Source organism: Eublepharis macularius, chromosome 2 (genome assembly GCF_028583425.1).
Source record: "Eublepharis macularius isolate TG4126 chromosome 2, MPM_Emac_v1.0, whole genome shotgun sequence".
Lineage (NCBI taxonomy): Eukaryota > Metazoa > Chordata > Lepidosauria > Squamata > Eublepharidae > Eublepharis > Eublepharis macularius.
The window spans coordinates 143,767,452-143,786,931 of NC_072791.1; the positions used below are offsets into that span (position 1 = coordinate 143,767,452).

Consider the following 19,480-nt stretch of genomic DNA (forward strand, 5'->3'; position numbering starts at 1 on the left):
CCAGTAAGCCACAGCTCCTCCCTCCAGTATTTTATCGGTGTGGCTTGGAGTTGCTTCCATGTGGCTAGAGTCCATGCTGTTCCATTATATCTTTAAAGATGGGACCCCTTGAGTCTCCCAAATGATATGTTCCTTCCCATGTCAGATTTTTCATTCTCCATGGTTCTGGCAATGCTGGCATAGAATGAGAGTGAGAATCCTTCATCACCTCTTTGCCACACAGTCTAATTCTTACAACCTTGAGATGAATTTGAACTTCTGACCCTGAAACCAGGTTCCCTTCCCATTCTTTTGGCATACTCCTTGGCTCTACTCTTTGATATCCCAGTCTTCAGTGAACCCATTGTATAACTTGGAATGGCTGCTTCTAACACAGGGGTGGCCACACTTGCTTAATGCAAGAGCCACACAGAATAAACCTGAGATGTTTGAGAGCCACAAGACATGATGCATTGAAGTGACTTCAGAGGAAGAGGCGGGTTTGGGGGAGTGCTGTGAAATGACATCACAGGAAGGGGTGGGGTTTTGGCACAGTATGCTGGGAGTGACATCATCAGAAGGGGTGGAGCTTGGGAAGGACTACCACCTAACCTTTGACCTGGAAGTGACATCACAAAAAGTGATGTCATCCTTGCAAGGCACCACCTCTAGAGTATTCTGGCTAAAGACTCCAGGTTTTTTTTTAGTTGGAATTGTCAACCCTAATGTTTTATTGAAAATAGGAAATACATTGAAAGAAAGAAGGAAGGAAAAAAGGAAAGGGAGGGAGGGAAAGACATGGAAAGATGGAAAGGAAGAAAAAGACAGACATGGAAAGAAGGAAGGAAAAGACAAAAAAAAGAAGATATGGAAAGAAGGAAGGATAAAAAAGGAAAGAAAGAAAGATAAGGAAAGAAGGCATGGAAAGAAGGAAGGAAAGGAAGGCATAGAAAGATATGGAAAGAAGTAAAGAGGAAGGAAGAAGGGAAGGGAAAGAAGGAAAGAAATACACGAAAGGAAGGAAGGAAGGCATGGAAAGATATGGAAAGATATTAAAAGAAGTAAAGAGAAAGGAAGGGAAAGATTTTGAAAGGTATGAAAAGATATGGAAAGAAGAGGAAGGAAGGAAGGAAGGAAAGAAAGGAAGGGAAGGAAGGAAGATATGGAAAGGGAAGGAAGGAAGGAAGATATGGAAAGGTATGGAAATATATGGACGGAAGGAAGGAAGGAAAGAAGGAAAGAAGAGAAAGGAAGAAAGAGGAAGGAAAGAAAGAAAAAGAAAGATGGAAAGAAGAAAGAAATGGAAAGAAGAGAAAGGAAGGAAGGAGGGAAGAATCTTAAAGCAAGCACATGTCCTCTGAAGCAAACACATTCCCTGCTCCTCCATCTCAGCTGTCCTGCACACACTTATGGGTGCGCCAGTCCTCCGTGCAACTAACGAGGCTTCCACCCATGCAAAAGCCCCCCGGCGCAGGCTGTGCTTCATGCCATGAGCGGCTCTCGGCAGCTGCGCACTTGCCTTCTCGGGAGTAAGCCGGAAAGCAGGAAGTCCTGGGCCACCTCTGCCTTGGCGCTTCCTCGTCGCGGTCTTCACTCCTCTCTTTCCCCTTCCCCCCAACTGCCCGTCCCGGGCGCTCGCTGAGAGCGCGGGGCCGGCAAAACTCAGTGCTTGCAGAGGAGTGCCCAGCAAAGCGAGGACGGGTGGGCTGTCCTCAGCCCTGGCCCGCCCCTTCGTTGCTCCAGGGTTGGGAAAGGGGAAGCACGCTGGGTGCATAGATCGGGTGAGCGGCTGGTCGGCTCTGCCCCTTAAAGGAGCCTGGGGGAGGAGTGAACTTGCAAGCCTCCGGGAGCCGCCAAATAAGACTTGAAGAGCCGCATGCGGCTCGCGAGCCGCCATTTGGCCACCCCTGTTCTAACATGTTCCCTCATTCATCACTGATCTCTTTTCCTCAGGTGAGAGAGGATCTTCTGGGACAACTGGGAAAGCAGGACCCAAGGGAGATAAAGGAGACCAAGGTAATATGTTTACAAATCCTCTGAGGGTGGGTGGAGGGGCAAAAGGTGAAAGTGATGCCACTGATCTCTCACTCCTTGCTGCTGTATGTTGTTGGAGCTTTCTGCAACAAGAAGTTACAACTGATTCATGGCGACCCCAAATCCAGGCTGAAATAGTGGCCACTCATGTTTTCTTCCATGACAGGAGAACTCACATGGAGCCTCTGAAATAGCTCTTGCTGTCATTTTTTTCATATTTATTTATTTAATTTCATTTATATTACGACTTTCTCCCCAATGGGGACTCAAAGTGGCTAATGTTATTCTCCTCCATTTTTTCATCACAACAAGATGGGTAGCCATGTTAGTCTGTCTGCAGCAGTAGAAAAGAGCAAGAGTCCAGTAGCACCTATAAGGCTAAAAAAAAACTGTGGTAGGGCACGAGTTTTCATGAGTCATCTGAAGAAGTGAGCTGTGACTCACAAAAGCTCATACCCTACCACAAATTTTGTTAGTCTTATAGGTGCTACTGGACTCCTGTGAGGTAGGTTAGGTTGAGAGTTTTTGTGACTGGCCCAAGGTCACCTAGGCTGTTTTCACACTGCTTACCTGTCATGGAACATTGCACCAAACTCCCGGAACGACTGTGTCTTCCTGTCACAATTTCGCGTGAGACCTGCCATTCTGGGTGTTCGGCGCGATGTTTCGTGGCCGATAAGCAACGTGAAAATGGCTCTTGCAAGTTTCCATGGCAGAATGGGGACTCATACCTGGATTGCCCAGATCCTAGTCCATCATTCTGTCCACTATACCACATTGGTTCTCTGGCTTTGGTACCATGCTTTGTTCCCCTCACAAGAAGTTGCTTTTCTCTTCTTACAGGAGATGCATGCAGTTTTGCCAGCTGTCAGCAGCACGGTATGTCTATTCAACAGCCCTTTAGTAGTTAGCACAGGTCATTTGGTGAGCTGGTGCCACCCCAACAGCTCTCTCAAAGCTAATGGAAGACAACTGGAGACATCATCTACAGAGTAGCCATCGAACACACACCCCAATGAGGTGCTCTAAATTCCATGCATTCCCTGCACCTAGCAGCACTTGACTATAAAGTATATATTTAGGACTGGCACTTTCAATAGCTCAACTATCACAGTTTCCTGTGTTCAACTTTTACAACGCCACTAATGTAAAGGAAATAAACGCTCATTCAATTCCATCTCCTCAGTTACTCTCTGGGAATGCAGTCTGAGGGAACAGAGCATTAAGATTTTCTAATTAACCAGTCTCAGCACTGTCACCAAACTACAGCTCCCAAGATTCTTTGGGAGAAGCTGTGTTTACATAAAAATAAATCTAAAAGACCTTGTAATGTAGATATGACCAGACAATGTACTATATGTCTTTTGGAAATAACAAATAAAACTGACTGACCTGCAATTTAACTCATAGTATAGATTAGCAGATTGGAGTGGGCCATGAGGACTGGATTCTAGTCAAAGGCATAGCCTGTGCTTGGCTGGTAGCAAAATCATCCAGAAGCAGACTTGTTGTGCAATGCTAAACAGAGTTACACTGGTCTAAGCCCATTGAAATCAATGGGCTTAGACCAAAGTAACTCTGCTTAGGATTGCACTGTTGGTGAATACAGGAAGAAGTGTAGCACCCATAGTAGAAAAGAACCAGGACAAACACAGGAAGACAGCAGAAGGGGGAAGCTCTGACTAGAAATGTTCCTATTTTAAAAACAAATTCCCTTTCTATAAAAATTGCCATGACACAAATTTAAAATGTCACTTGTTAGTAACTCTTTGGTGTGTGTGTGGGGGGGGGGGACTATTCCATGTGGCCAGGTGCCCATTGGCCCCATCCTGATTAAAGCTCTGATTTAAGTCCCCAACCATTTGAAGAGTTTCATAGATACTCACTTACATTACATCTGTACAGATGGATCAATGTAGAAAGCATGCTAGATTATGGCTTTAGTCTGATAACATAGATTGAATCTGCAGAATTGTCTCTACTCCTGGTTTGATTAGTCTTAAAATGCTATTAGACTTCCCTTTATAGATATGAGGTGATCAAAATGTAGTAAAAATTGACCATGTCAAAAATTACATTCAGACAATTGCAAGCCATGTGCAGCTCACCATTCACGGGTAGAGGATCACTATGGCACGCACATCATAATGACAACCATATTATAATAGTCAAATGCAGTACTTTTCAAACATTGAACTTCCTGAGATCACACTCCACATCACCTTCTCTGCCATGGAATCCCTTTTCATGTTATAAACAATTCTGGGGCATTTTGTAGAACATCTATAGCACAAGTGGCCTTTTGGATTCTATCATTGCTCCATATGAAATAAGAATGTGCCTTAACTCAGCCAGTTGAACACAGCAGGGGAACATTGGTAGTGATGAACAATCTTCCTTTCAGAAAAGCTTGTCCACCACTGCTGATATTCTTGTTCCTTATAAGCATCAGTCTGGGGTCCACATACCCATGCCATCACTGCTAAGTGGTATCCACAGCCCCTTAGGGCATGAAGGGAACAGTTTGCACAGTGCATTGCAAGTCATGTGCAGAGGCCACTCTGGGTGGGCACGGGCACAAACGAATGATGTACTTGGCTGTGGAAGCAGTCAGAGACTTCTGGCAATCATAGACTTGTGGTATCTTAAATCTGTCCCCCAAACTCCAGTGGATGCATGAGCCAATTAAGCAACACACAAACAAATCACAGCAACACAATTGCTCAAACCTTGCTCACCTTACATCATCATTGCTGCCTGCACACACAGGTTGCCCTTCAGTTACTTAAGTTCAAAAGAACCTAATCTAACATAACTTCTCCATACACTTCCCTCCTGTGTTTTGTTCCCTGAGCTTGGTACTGGCATAATGGAGAACCACAGTTTTCTTTACCTATGGTTAGTTTGTGAAACAAGGATTCAGCGCATAGTCACTCAAATCCTGGTATGCCTCAACAAACATTAGATTTGCCTTCACTGTGGTGAGGCTGGGGAATGTGTGTGGAGGGTAAAGGGGAACAACACAGGTTTAAGCCACTATTAGGATTTCCATTCCTCCAGTGGGGGCAGGGAATCCCATGCTCCCAGCCTCCGTCTCCCACCACCTCTCACCCGGGGGGAAAGGTGTGAGAAAGTCCCAAGAACCCCCAGAATATCTGGTGTGACCCAGAAGCACAGGGAGCCAATTTGATAAAAATTGGCCCTAATCACTCCTGTTAGCCCCCTCCCTGAGCCCCCTGTCCCCTGCTTGGAGCCCTGGGGGACCTGGCAATGCTAGCCACTATATCACACAAAACCATAGGTTAAGCTAACTGTGGTGAATAAACCAATGTCAAACCTTGGTTTCAGAACTTAGTTTGATGTAACCTAACTAAACATAGTTAGTGGAGTGTCTCCTGTTTGGCAATCACACTAACAATAGTTAGCTTGCTCGAACCAGGGTTTCACATTCTTTGTGAACTGAGCCACAGCTCTGACCATCCTCTGTGAACCACATGCATGGAATGTTAAGTGCAGTTGTCTGCAGATTCCTGAGATTATCCACTCTGTTTTATAAACCAAATTTCTAGTGTCATGGTTCCATCAATGTGTTCTGAAAGAATGTATGTAGTGTGTGTGTGTGTGTGTGTGTTATGTGTGTTATGTGTGTTATGTGTTGTGTGTGTGTTGAGAAATTGAGGTTTTTGTGCTTCTTTTCCCTGAACAGCTTCCAATCTGTGAGGCTCCTCCCTCACTAGCATCCCCAGCCAGCCTTCTGCCATCCTGCTGTTTGCCATCAGTGGGTGTCCTCAGGCCTCAGACTGGCCAGGGAAGGGAGCTGCACCACCTTGTTCCTTCTCCTGACTGAAAAAGAAAATCTCTCTAGAGGTGTCTCCCAACCATCATCATCAGCCCTCATGGGAACTCCCTTATACAGGGCTTCCTTGTCCCACCCCCAGGCTTCCTTCCAATCCTGCTGTGGCGTTCCTGAATGGCCCTCTCCTTGACCTATCAGCTGGAAGGGCTAGGTCAGCCCCTTAGCTCTCCTGGCTCTTCCCCTCCAGCTCACCCAGGGCTGGTTTGCCTGCCCACTCCCTGGTTGGGTCCACTCCTTGGCCCACTCCTTGGCTTGCCTGCCATGCTGGGGTGTGTTCTTTCCAGGCTCAAGTAGTCCGTTCATGGGCTAGGCCTACTACCTTCCTTGGGAGGAGGTAAGACTGCCACCACAAGACTCTTGCCAAATTTAAATATTGCAAAAAAGGCTATAGGATTTAAAATAAAGCTTTCAGATTATGTAACTACAAAATATGTTTCCATGTATATGCTGAGCATCTGGCTCACTTTGGAGCAAAAACTGATATATTTATCATAGCCTTTCTTCTAGCCAGAGAGGACCATTGAGAGTTATAGTATTATTATCCAGGTCTGTTAATAAATTGGCAAGGGACCAGTTAACAAAATGACAGTTTCACGCATGTAAGATTTCTGATAGTGGAAGAGTGTGACTTGGCCCAGACTCTCCTTTCTACCGTTTCTTCTAGAGACCAGAGCAAGAAACTGCAAAGAGCTTTTAGAACATGGAGAGACACTGAATGGCTGGTACATTATCTATCCAATAACAGGGAAATCAATGGCTGTCTTCTGTGACATGGAGACTGATGGAGGAGGATGGCTGGTAAGTTTGATCTCTTGGAGGAAAAGATCAATGTAATTAAGGTACAAGGTCATAGGGTGGCAGCGTTTTTAGACCAGGACAATGGAGACATGATAGAAAAAAGAAGTCTGTTTTGTCCTGCTGTATCAGGTATCAGGTTTGTACCAATACTGTTCTTTTAGGGTAAGGTAAAGCCTAACTCTTTCAGCAACTGGCCTGTATGAAAAACAATAACATATTTACACAATGGGACTCTGGGAAATGTAGTTGCGTGATCTAGGAGTATATCCATAAAAGAGAGTTTTTAGCACTTCACCACACTACAGTGGCTACCCATCCCTAAAATGAAGAAAACACACACCAAAAATGACAGCTGATTGTTTGCCCATTAAACCACCTACCACTTAGTGCAGGTTACCCTTTATTCTGGGCAATCTCAGCCTGGCTCCAAGCCCCAGTCAGCATTTCTGGCGCAGTTAGTTTTCTTGGCCTGCATGCTCAGTGATATGCTAAGAGGAACTGATATTCTACCCCCCCCCCCCCGCCATGATGGACAGCAGTAGGGTTCAAACTGGGGAGACTAAGCCCCAAGCTGGTCACCACACCAGCCTGATTGGTTTTCAGATGGCATTAAAGGATGTTTCTGCTGATATCGTTAGCGCGCCTGTCAATGCCCTGGTGAGCTTCTGGGATAAAGAAATTACTCAGGCAAGTGACATAATTGCTCACAGGTGCCCTCTCTTGTATCTAAGAATCCAAGACGCCCCTTGGTTTACTGAGGGGCCATGGATGATGAAAAGACAAGGGAGATGGTTACAGTGACAGTGGAGAAAGACTTGGGTCAAATTCAACATGGCATGGTCTAGAAATCATTTTAATTCCTATTCAGTGATGTTGAAGGCAGCAAAGAAACAATATTTTTCTGCCACTATTGCATGCATACAGTGTAGGCCTGTAGAACTCTTTCAGGTAGATAGGAGCCTGTTGGGTTCTGGCCTACAGGAGGAGGTGGACTGTTCTGCAGCCCACCGCAACTATTTTGCAAAGCACTTTGAGGATAAAATCTCTTGCTTCCATTCCAAACTGAACGCTATATTAGAAGTGACATGATCAAATGGCCACAGAGTGCCTTTTTATCCAACTGTGCGGGACATCTTTCTGCCGGGATTCAGACAGGACTCTTGTGTTTGAGACCTCCCACTTGCTTGTATGACCTTGCCCCTCCTGGCTGCTTTAATCTGCGGTGGGAAGGGCGTCCGGTGTAATGTATACTGGAGACAGTAAATGCCTCCCTGAGAGAAAGGTTGGTTTCCCCTGCCTTGAAATGGAGAGTGGTACATTTACTCCTGAAGAAACATAATCTGGACCTGGAGAGTTGAATACTCACAGTCCAGTTGCAAATGTACCATTTTTTTAGCATGGTGATTGAACAAGTGGTAGCTGGCAACTTGAGGCATTCTTGAAAGAATTGGACTGTTCAGATTCATTCCAGTGTGGTTTCATGCCTCGTTATGTGACTGAAATGGCCTTGGTTGCCCTGGTGGATGACCTGCAACACAAGATGGACAGTGAGAATACAACCATGTTAATTCTCTTCGTGGCTTTCGATACCACAGATCACGGTATCTTTCTGGACGGCCTTTCAGGATTGAGACTGGGAGGCACTGTTCTGTGGTGGTTTGGGCTGACCTTAAAGGTAGGTTTCAGAGTGAGATCCTGGAGGACTGCTGCTCTGCTACTTGGCCTCTGGCCTACAGTAGGGTTACCAGGGCCCCCAGGGGCCAAACCAGGGGGGAAGGACCCGCAGGTGGGAGACAGCAGGAACTCACTTCCTGTACTCCTGGGGAGCTGTGGGTCACACTGAAGCAGGATTCATTAAAGATTACCTGTTTGGAAGTGATTTTTAATTAATCTGCCACAGCTCCTCCATTGCTCCGGAAAATGACATCACAGCACTATAGGGGAGCAAGCATGCACTCCCCACCCCACCCCCCATACTGTTCCCCCTGCTGGCCAGGTGAGCAGGGCCAGGAGATGGCAGGTGGGGGCAGGGGTGGCAAGCTTAGGTCTACAGGGTTCCTCCAGGTTCCATCTTGTCCCCCATGCTTTTCAACATTTATGTAAAACTACTGGGAAAAGTCATCCAGAGATTTGGGGTGAGTTGACATCAATATATAGATGATACAAACTGAAAATTAACCCCAACAAAACGGATGTGCTATTGGTGTGGGGAGGATTAACCCAGGAATGGGGATATCTCCTGTTCTGGATGGTTTACACTCCACCTAAAGGCGTAGGTTCATAGTTTGGGGATTCTCCAGGACCTCCACCTCCTGTTGGCTAAACAGGGGACAGCAGTGGCCAGGAGTGCCTTTCACCAGCTTTAGCCCTTGCCACTGTAGTGCATACCCAGGTAATATCTAGATTAGATTTCTGCAATATGCCCTTGAAGACTGTCCAGACACTTCAGTTGGTACAGAATGCTGCAGCCAGAATGTTAAATGGAGTGGCTTGTAGTGACCACATCAGTCCAGTCTTGTTCTGTCTCCCATTTATTTTCAGGTCCGATTCAAGGTGCTGGTATTGTCCTTTAAAGTCCTATATGGCTTGAGGCCAGCATACCTTAAGGAAAGCTTTTCCCCATATGAACCCACACATCAACTACAGTCATCTTTGTAGGCTCTTCTTCGGGTGCCTGGGCCATCTAAGGTAGACCAGTGACAACCCAAGAAAGGGCCTTCTCAGTCATCTTGGCACCAAAACTTTAGAACTCTAGGGAGATTCATCTGTCTCCCTCTATTGTTGTCTTCTGCCAGCAGGTGAAATTTTTTTTGTTTTGTTTGGCATACCTCCAATAAGTGTTATTAGACTTCCTCCATGGTTTTAGTGTTGTATGTGTTTATAGGTTTTTATTGATTTATTGTATATCTACTTTATTTTAAATGTTTTTAATGTTGAAATGTTTTAATGATTTAATGCTCATCACCTTGCTAACTCTATTTGGGTGGGAAAGCAGCACAGAAAATATTTTAAATAAATAAATAATAAATTACCTTGCCACACCACCTTAGGAACCACCACCACCCCCATCAAGAAATGCCTCAGGATCACGTTAAATATCCTTACCTTAAGTAAAATCTTACATAATTCCAGCCTTCCTAGTCCTAGAACCTGACCAATTTAAATTAACTATGCTAGGATACAGCTGAAAAAAGGCCCTTTCAACCATCTGTCAGAGGATCCCAAAAAAATCTGCACTGGGGAGAATTTGCGGGGGGGGGGAGCCTTGCTAGTGAGAATGGTACAATATTGGTATAAGTTAGTAGTGCAGACATGCCCAAGTCTGCTACAAGAAGAAATTAGATAAGAAAAACCCAATCCCCAGTAGGAGACTGCTGTATTCAGAAGTACCAGTCTCAATCCATTAAAGAGATACATCTGCAAATCTGTACTTCAGAATCCATTGTCAATATGGGGAGTCTTCTACTACTTTTGTACAGAAGGCCTGATATGCAGTCCCTCAAGATGAACTGGGCAAGTAGCAATCACAATGCACCTTGGTACTGTGTGAGATCTGTTTGGAATTCATTGAATCAGCCTGAAAGACCCCCACACACATCAGTATAGACTAGAGCAGCTGCTTGCCCTTTACTGGAGTACTGTGATGTAACCTCCTTCTGCCACAGGTATTCCAGAGGCGGCAGGATGGATCAGTGAATTTCTACCGTGGCTGGCAGGCCTACAAGAAAGGATTTGGGAACCAAGCTTCAGAATTCTGGCTGGGCAATGATAAAATCCATCTTCTCACAAATTCTGGTAAAACAGTGTTTCCATTTCTATTCAATGCCGTTGCATCCCTGGGGAACCGAAGAAGCAACTGTGAATTTCCAAGGAAGACGTGGCTTCCTGGAATGGTTCTCTGTACCTCATATTTGCCCATGGAATCTTATCTATGGAAACTCTGGAATGCTGGTACTGCAGGGTTAACTGTAGAACTAGGGTTGCCAGCTCCCAGTTGGGAAATTCCTGTAGATTTGGAGGTGGAGCCTGGAAAGGGCAGGGTTTGGGAAGGGGAGGAACTTCAGCTGGCTATAATACCATAGAGTCCACTTTTTAAGGTGGCCATTTTCTCCAGGGAAACTGATCTCTGTCACCTGGAGATCAGTTGTAATTCCAGGAGATCTCCAGCCACCACCTGGAGACTGGCAACCCTATGTAGAACTGGTGAGGAAAGTTAGCTGCAGGACTAAGATAAATATTGCACTGGGATACATTTTATTTCACTACTTTGTAGCAAGGATTAGAATTGGCCCATAGAGATTCTGCCTTTTAATATGTCATAATGCCACCCCGCAGGAAGACAAAGTAAGTGTTCTACTCACTACTAACCATTAGATTAAATTTCCAATTTTTTTTAGCATTAAAATGCATTTTCAGATTCACAGTCAAATTCAAGAACATCAGGCAACCTTATTTTTCTTAGTAGCTTAGAAGCAGGGCTGGCGCGTCCATTGAGGCGGTGCTGGCAGCCGCCTTGAATACTGACTGGGGGCAGGGGCAGGGGCACACCGCAGCACTGGCAGCTGAACGGGAGGACTGGGAAGCTGCTCCCATGTGCTGCCCCGGCCGCCTGCTGTGCCTGGCCTGTAGGTGCTCAGGGGCAACTGAGCAGACAGCCTCCCAGCCCTCACACTCAGTTGCAGGCCAGCCAGACATGGCAAGTGGCCGGGGTGGTGCAGAGCAACTGGGTGGGAGGGTGGGAGGCCATCCATGCACCATCCCAGCTGCCTGCCTCGCCAATGGGGTGGCCGGCTCACAGCAGTATGCCCTGAGTGATGATGTCACGCGCAGTGACATCATGCAGTCTGGGTGTGCGGGCAGCAACACCCCTGAAGCTGCCCCTGGGTGCAGGTATCTGGCCTCAGGTGCCAAAAAATCTGGCACCGGGCCTGCCTGGAAGTTGTCTCAGAGGTGCCATTTGTGGTTATACAAGGGACACAGTGCCTACCATGCATTTTTATAAAGTAACACAGAACAGAAATTGTATCTCTTTCCTATCTGAAGACTACTATATTATTCTGTTTTAAAGTGAGTGAGAAAGAGATTCTTAGGAAAGCAATCTCCTTCCTGCCCCATTCATTACATGCAGCTGTGGACCAAATTCTGCTGAACTGGAGTTTGTGGGAATAAAGTCTGATTCCGCACGGCTTACCTGAAGCCGGGACGTTGCGGAACATGCCGGAAAAACCACGGGAGATGGCGTTTTCTCACATGAGTTTTGCGCAACATCGTGCAAAACTCGCGCAAGAAAACGCGATCTTCTGCGTTTTTTCCAGCATGTTCCGCAATGTCCCGGCTTCAGGTAAGCCGTGCGGAATCAGCCAAAGTATAAAATACACAATTTGTCTATCTGTGCAAAATGTTCCTGATATTTATTTATTCATATATTTATATATCATATTTATACCCTGTACTCCTCACGAACAGGCTCAGGGCAGCTAACAAGGAAACATAACATTAAAATCATCAACAATTATCTAAAAAAATATTTAAAACTCAGTACAGCACAATACAAAATACTGGCACCATAAACAGTCCAGGCTACATTAGATTACTAAAAAACATGGATACAGCTATGATGTAAGCCTGGGGCAGCCAGCAATGGAATACATGGGGGCGGGGAAGGCAAGTGACAATTTGCTGGCTCTCAACCAAAGGCCTAGTGGAACATCTCCGTTTTACAAGCCCTGTGGAACTGTAACAGGTCTCAGTCAGCAATGTTCCACCATGCTGGGGCCAGAGCCAAAAAGACCCTGGCCCTGGTCGAGGCCAAACTAATGTCCCATGGGCCAGGGACCACCAGAAGCTGCTTATCCACAGAGCACAAGGCTCTGTGGGGGACATAGTGGAAGAGGCGGTCCCGCAGGTATTCAGGTCCCAGTCTGTGAAGAGCATTAAACACTATAAGCAACACCTTGAACTGGCTCCAAAATTGAACTGGGAGCCAGTGCAGCTGGCATGGTACAGGATGGATATGTGCCCAAATTGGCGTCCCAGTAACAATGTGTGCTGCTGCATTCTGGACCAGTTGTAACTTCTGAATCAGGCCCAATGGCAGCCCAACATCCAACCTGGAGGTGACCATCACATGGATTACTGACGCCAGGTCCTGGCTGGGGCGAGAGATAGGGTGCCAATTGCCTGACCTGTCAAAGATGGAAGAAGGCAGATCTGGCAACAGCTGTGACTTGGGCCTTCATAGAAAGTGTGGCATCCAGGATCCAGACTCTTCACCATCAATGACAGTTGTAGCGCCATGCCATCAAGGGTTGGGAGCTGGGGTCCCACATCTGTCACCCCATGACCTAGGTACGGGTCATATCAATGGCTTCTTTCAGCTTTGTCATCATATATTTGTTGCTGTGCAACAGCCAAACATCCAATATAGGAACACTAAAGAGAATAAATAACCCATTCCTTTTCATTTCCTCTCACTATGTCCTTGGACTCAAATGGCTCACAACCCCAGACTGATCCAGGTACCCCTGGAATGAGAGTCCCCTGGGACACCATCGCCCTAAACATAGGTCAGTTCAAGATTTTTTCAAGCCATGCTCCTCCCCTCATACCTTTTATTCTTTTGACAATTAGGAGTACAGCAGCTACGGATTGACACAAGGGACTTCAATGACACTAACACTTATGCTGCGTATACCAGTTTCCGAATCTTGAGTGAGGAGGAAAACTACCAACTAGCAGTGGGATCCTACTTAGGTGGCAACATGGGTGAGTTACACTGAGAAATTCTGTTTGGGGGAATTTGTTTTAAGGTGGAATAAGAATATAACGACTGCCCGGCTGGAAGGTCTCAGGCAGGATATGGAAGTGATAAACATCTCTTGTTTTCTGTCCCCAGCATCTGATAATTAGAGATATGCTGCTTCTGAGCATGGAGACACTCCACATAGGTATCCCAGCTAACAGCCATTGATAGGTTTCTTCTGTATGGAGTTGTGTTCCTTTAAAAAAAAACCCTGTGGTTGTGGCCATACATAGTCACGTCGTATGATAGTGAGTTCCTTACGATAATTACTTTTGTGTTAAGAAATTCTTTCTTATATGGTTTGAACCTGCTGCAAAGCATCTTCATTGGTGATCCATGAGTACTAATGTCAGAAGTGAGAGAAAAAATCTCTCTTCAGTGGGTTTTTACCTTTCCAGTTCAGACCTGCACATACACATTGTTCCCAAGGATCCCCGTAGTTCAGGAGCAATACTGAGGAGGAGGGGCTAAGTTGACAGGAGCGGGAATCATGAAAACTCACCCCCTTCTCCTGGCACAAAATGACTTCTGGATGTAACCTATATTCTGTACACAATTTTATTTTAGGCTCCTGTATAATCCCATAGCCATCTTTTTTATAAATTAAAATGCTCCTAATATTTTAATATTTTCTTAATGCAGGCAAAGCATTCCAAACTTAGAATATTTATTTTACATTAAAAAAAATATTTGATACATGTAATTTTAAACATACATTTTGATATACAAATAGCATAACTATTATGCTTTTAAAATCATATTCAAATAAATCATGATCTTACAACATTGCAAAGAAAATATAGGCTGCATATTACCTTGATATTTATTATCATATCATTATTTTATTTCTGTGCCACTTTTTGGCCTAGAATGCCCATGAGGCAACTAATAGTAACACATAAAAACCATCAGTTGAAATAAAGACAGCTAAGAGCCAACCAACAACATCACTCTGGCAGAATTAATACAGATTAGCAGAACTAACTTTGCCTGGAAAGACAGGGATTAAAAGAAAGAACTTGTACTTTGGGTGAATCTTAAGTAGCTACTTGGCATCAACTAGAGCCTATGCCACTTCTATCATAGCTCCCATCTTGTGGAGCTGGCTCCCTGAGGCAGTGCGGGGGGGCACTTTTTAGTAGGTGCTGAAATGCTACTCTTTTTGCTAGGGCTTTTGATGGAATGTAGGCTACAGACATTTTTGTAAGGAATTTGTAAGCTGCCTTAGGGTATAGGGAAAGCTTTAATAGAAAGCTTTAATAAAATAAAGATTAAGGATGGTTTCAAGACTGAAAGCGTCCTGTTGGACATCTGGAAAAGAGAAATTAAAATGATGGAGGGATTGGGAAACCTCTGAGGAAAGCTCAGTCATGTAGTAAATCCCATCCCCACTAAGTTCCTCACCCCTTACCAACAAGGCAAATATTCCTGCAGAATTCTCCTTTCCCCTCCCATGCACTGTACTGTGCCCATGAGACTCCCCTGCCACTGCCACACACCCATGAGCAGCCTTTCCACACAAGAAGAACTGCTGTCAGGGGAGGGCTGTATGTGCCCCATAATACTGGAGCAACATCCCTCACTAATTATGCAGCATGAGATTTCATTTGCAAGAACTTACTTCATCTGATAAATGATATGGTCTGTTAGAGAGATACATGCGTGTATATACGCATACAATCACACATAGTGTACACACAGAGATCAAGGAGTGGGAAATACATAGTTTTTACATGATGAGATGAAAAGCAACAGCAATAGATGCAGACAGCAGAAAGAGAATACACAGTTTGCAGTCAACATGCTATAATCCCTTGGAGCCATTGAGCCCATTGAAATGAATAGGGCAGGGCCCAGGTGTAGCCAACCCTTCTCATCTGAACCGCTTACAGGACAGAAAGGGTTGGAAGGGTCACACATTACATACTATTTAAAGCTGTGTAGAGCTGGTGCAATCTGTCTCTCATGCAATGATTTGTCAGAATCTAATGTTCCTGTTTAGAGCTCTCCTGGGATTTTGTTTTAGGTAAACTAAAGGGTGCTCACACTCACCCCCTTGGCATCTGTTGTTTCCATTTTAGCCTCTACTGCCCCAATGTATGGCACAGATCTATCTATTATGTTCACAAAAGTGTTAGAGAACAGCCTGTAAATGCATTTGCTATTTTCTCTAAGACAAAAAAGGGAAGTTTCCCCCATAAAATTTGAGTAGAGAGGAGAATATGTTGTTCCGTTTGTCATATTTCCCTCCTCTGCTCTTTTCTCCCTTCAGGTGATTCCTTCTCATCACATAATGGCATGAACTTCTCTACACTGGATAGGGATAATGATATCCATGACAAAGGAAGCTGTGCTGTGTCCTACAAGGGTGCCTGGTGGTACAGTGTCTGTCACTCTTCAAACCTGAATGGTCTGTACCTCAAAGGCGAACACACTTCTTATGCCAATGGCATCAACTGGGCTGCTGGGAAGGGTCACCATTATTCTTATAAATATTCAGATATGAAAATTAGACCACAGTAAGTGAAACTAGCACTTCGCTCTGTATGGCCACGATCTCCTCCAGGAATTTACTAGCACATAAGGTTCCATATGAATTCTAAGCGTGACAAAGCAATAACTCAAGATAGGCATTTATAGTACAGTTTCACTTAATGAAAAGGGCCATTTTGAGACTCCTTTTTCCCAACTAAGTCTAACTTCAAGGAGTATGTTTAGGATCTATTTCATCTTCAGAAGTTGACCATCCTTTTTTTCCATGGGAAGGTGTGACAACAGTTAAATTTTGATAGCAGTCAAATGAAAGGTGAGTCCTCCTGGAAGGATTAACAATATGCATTGGGAAAACAAAGAAAGATGATGGAAAGATGGCCTCTTCCTTGCCTATGACAAGGGGTTTCTTAGGACAAGAAAGGATGGCTCTTCTGCATTTATAAAACTCCCTTTCTTTGGGGTTAGGGGTGAAATTAAACTGATATGGGCAGGTATGGAGTATTAGTAAGAAAATGGTTGAAGTGATAGCTCTCGTCTTCTGGTCTGAGGAGCCCTCCCACAAAATAGAAAGAGAATCACTCAGAAGGTCAAAGGGAAGAAGGAATCTGATACTCAGTAGGGCTTACTCCCAGGAAAGAGTTTTATATGTGTACTCATAAATGTTCACAAAGGATTTGATTTCTTTATGCTATGGATTCAATTGCTCTGTATATTGGCTCCCTTTCTTGAGGCTTCAGCTGCTTCACGTGAGCTTTGAATACTGTCCTGTGGATTAAATAGCTGTCATGAAGCTTGGCTCACTTTCTTGAGAGAGTTGTTCTATATGAATGTTGAATTTTCTGCTGTGGGTTCACTGAGTATCTTTTGAACTACATTCTCAGACTCAACCTTTTTGATCTCAAAATGGATGAAATGATTTTCAGAATGTTTTAAATGCTTAATGAGAAAGACTTAATTCCTTAATATGCTGCATACATGAATATTATTGTTCCTTTACTTTCCCTTGTAACTTAACAGCCTACAAGCCATACAGTAAAGTATAAATATGTAATTTATAGCTCCATAGATAAATATGGCTAGATCACATGTACACTTTTTCATCTTGCTTGATAGCAAAATCTTTAATCTCAGAGACAAATTCATATTGGAGATTTTTAACTGTAGAACATTCCCGTATATACATTCTTAATCAGGGCCAGTAGCCACTTAGGAATAGAGGTGGAATTCAACTTTTCCCATAAACAAGTGTGAGGTGTTGAATCAAAAGCTGCTCAAAAATCAACAATGGCAGCAAATATAGATTCTCCGTTAGCTTTAATATATTTATTGACAAGGGTTGATAGAATCAGCGTTGTACACATTTACAACCTATTCGAAAGCCAAACTGCTCTTGCTGAATTATGTTGTATTCTTCCATCGGTTCTTTTAGTTTAATCATTAAAAAGGCAGAGTTCAACTGGGAGAAAGTCATACCCAGGAATCTTTCCAGTTTTCATTTGTCTAATTATAGCTAGAACTTCTCTTGGGGACACCGGAGACCAATCGGGTAACTGTGCAATATCAATGCTGAAAGAAGAGGTGGGGCCTCTCACAGTGTCTTTAAACATATCTTCAAAGTAGCATTCCCAAGTGGACAATGAGATAGAATCTGATATTTTACCTCGCTGAAAATATCTAAATTCTTGCTAATTGGCTCCCTTGGGTTTTTTTTCTTTAAGTAGTTTTAAAAGTCCGAAGTAACCTGCTTCTGCATGTTCTCTCTTTTTGCTTGATTAGGTTCTCATAACGATGTTTCAAAAGAAGAAATAGCCTTCTTCTTTCTAAAGTTCCAGACTTCCTACATGCAGTGTAGGCTTTTTTTAAGCTCTAGCTTATAAAATCAGCGATCATTATCAAACAAGATACTTTTTGCTGACATTCTACATTTCTTAATTGGCTTTGCTAAAGCGGAAGAGAAAAGGCCAACCAATTGATCTAACTTTTCAGCAGTTTTCCATATTATCAGATTAAATAATTGAGGTTCATAGTGCTTTAGCTTCTTTGGACCCAGGTATTTTCTGGCAGTCTCTGACCATTTGAGAATTCCAGTTTTTATGAACTGTAACAGTTGTGGATTTATTTCCTTTAAACTTTAAAGAAATACTAGGGAAAAGAGAGAGATGAAAAAGGTAATGGTTAATGGCAAGGAGGACCCCAGCTAAGAGTCTCCTTATGCGATCTACATTATGTTTGAAAATCATAAAATCTATTATACTCGCCCCTTTATTTAAGCAATATGTAAACTTTCCATCCAAATTGACTAGAGGGTCACCATTTAGGATTCTAAAGCCTAAATTAACCACAAAAATTGATATCGTGATCCATGAATAGTTTATACCAGGATCTTTTGAAATCCAGTGAGTAGAAAGATCTAATTAATTGAGTGCTTTAACAGTCCACACCTCAGGTTTACAGGTGACACTACTTGTACTGTTCCAGCAGCAAGCTGAATATATTACTCAGTATGTACTAGACTAGAATATATGCCTATAGTTTTAAGAGAAGTGCATCTTGGGAGTTGTAGTGCCTTACCCCACAGGTTTCAATTCCTATGGCATTCAGAGCCCACCAAAACTTGTTGGGGCCATTTCCTCCTTTGTTCAGTCACACCTTGGCAGGGAGAGGAGCAAGTCATCTCTTTTTTCCACCACATTCACTGGGTCTACAAAGTTCCACCAAGCACCTTTATGCATGAAAGATGCACTCTCTCCTTTCGTTATTTAGTAAGAACTGTGAGTAGAGATTCCTTTTTTTAAAAAAAGAATTTTTATTAGGTGAGAATATTAATATACAACTTTCAAATAACATCTCATTATCCTTTTCCCCCACCCTTTCCCTCCCCCCTTTTTCCAGGACTTCCAACAGCTTTCCAACCCTATATCCTAATCTATTCCCAATCTTGGTTGTTGTGGGTTTTCCGGGCTGTATTGCCGTGGTCTTGGCATTGTAGTTCCTGACGTTTCACCAGCAGCTGTGGCTGGCAGTGAGACTGTGACACTAAGAGATCTCTGTCTTTTGGTGCTACACCTCTGAAGATGCCAGCCACAGCTGCTGGCGAAACGTCAGGAACTACAATGCCAAGACCACGGCAATACAGCCCGGAAAACCCACAACAACCATCATTCTCCGGCCGTGAAAGCCTTCGACAATACATATTCCCAATCTGTCCCCTTTTCCTGTAACTCATCTCATGTTTACTTACTCTTTTATTCAACTAAGCCCTATCTATTAACTTCAAAAATATTGTTATAAACTTAAAATCTATTATCTATCTGTGAGTAGAGATTCCTTAAGTGTATGAAGAAGTTGAATAAAAACCATTTAAGTTTGTAACCCGTGCATGTGCATTGACACTTGACGACAAAGGGTTGGGATTCCCTCCTCGCGTTGGAATAGTAGAAAAAAGAGGAGATTTTCTTGCTTATCTGCCCTGCTAGTGAAAAGGGAATCTTGCATGTTTGTCCTGTAAAGGAAAAGGG

General features: G+C 43.8%; 1 protein-coding gene across 3 annotated transcripts in view; it reads left to right on the forward strand.

Moving 5' to 3' along the window:
• Positions 1–18,990, forward strand: part of LOC129325111 (veficolin-1-like) — a 28,440-nt gene extending 9,450 nt beyond the window's left edge. For all 3 annotated transcript variants that reach the window (XM_054972653.1, XM_054972655.1, XM_054972654.1), the window contains 6 exons: positions 1,933–1,995; positions 2,857–2,892; positions 6,534–6,667; positions 10,333–10,462; positions 13,298–13,432; positions 15,742–18,990. In XM_054972653.1, coding sequence (XP_054828628.1) covers positions 1,933–1,995; positions 2,857–2,892; positions 6,534–6,667; positions 10,333–10,462; positions 13,298–13,432; positions 15,742–15,992 — 749 coding nt within the window. In that variant the 3' untranslated portion in view covers positions 15,993–18,990. The remainder of the gene's footprint in view (positions 1–1,932; positions 1,996–2,856; positions 2,893–6,533; positions 6,668–10,332; positions 10,463–13,297; positions 13,433–15,741) is intronic.
• The last annotated feature ends 490 nt before the right edge of the window (positions 18,991–19,480 follow it).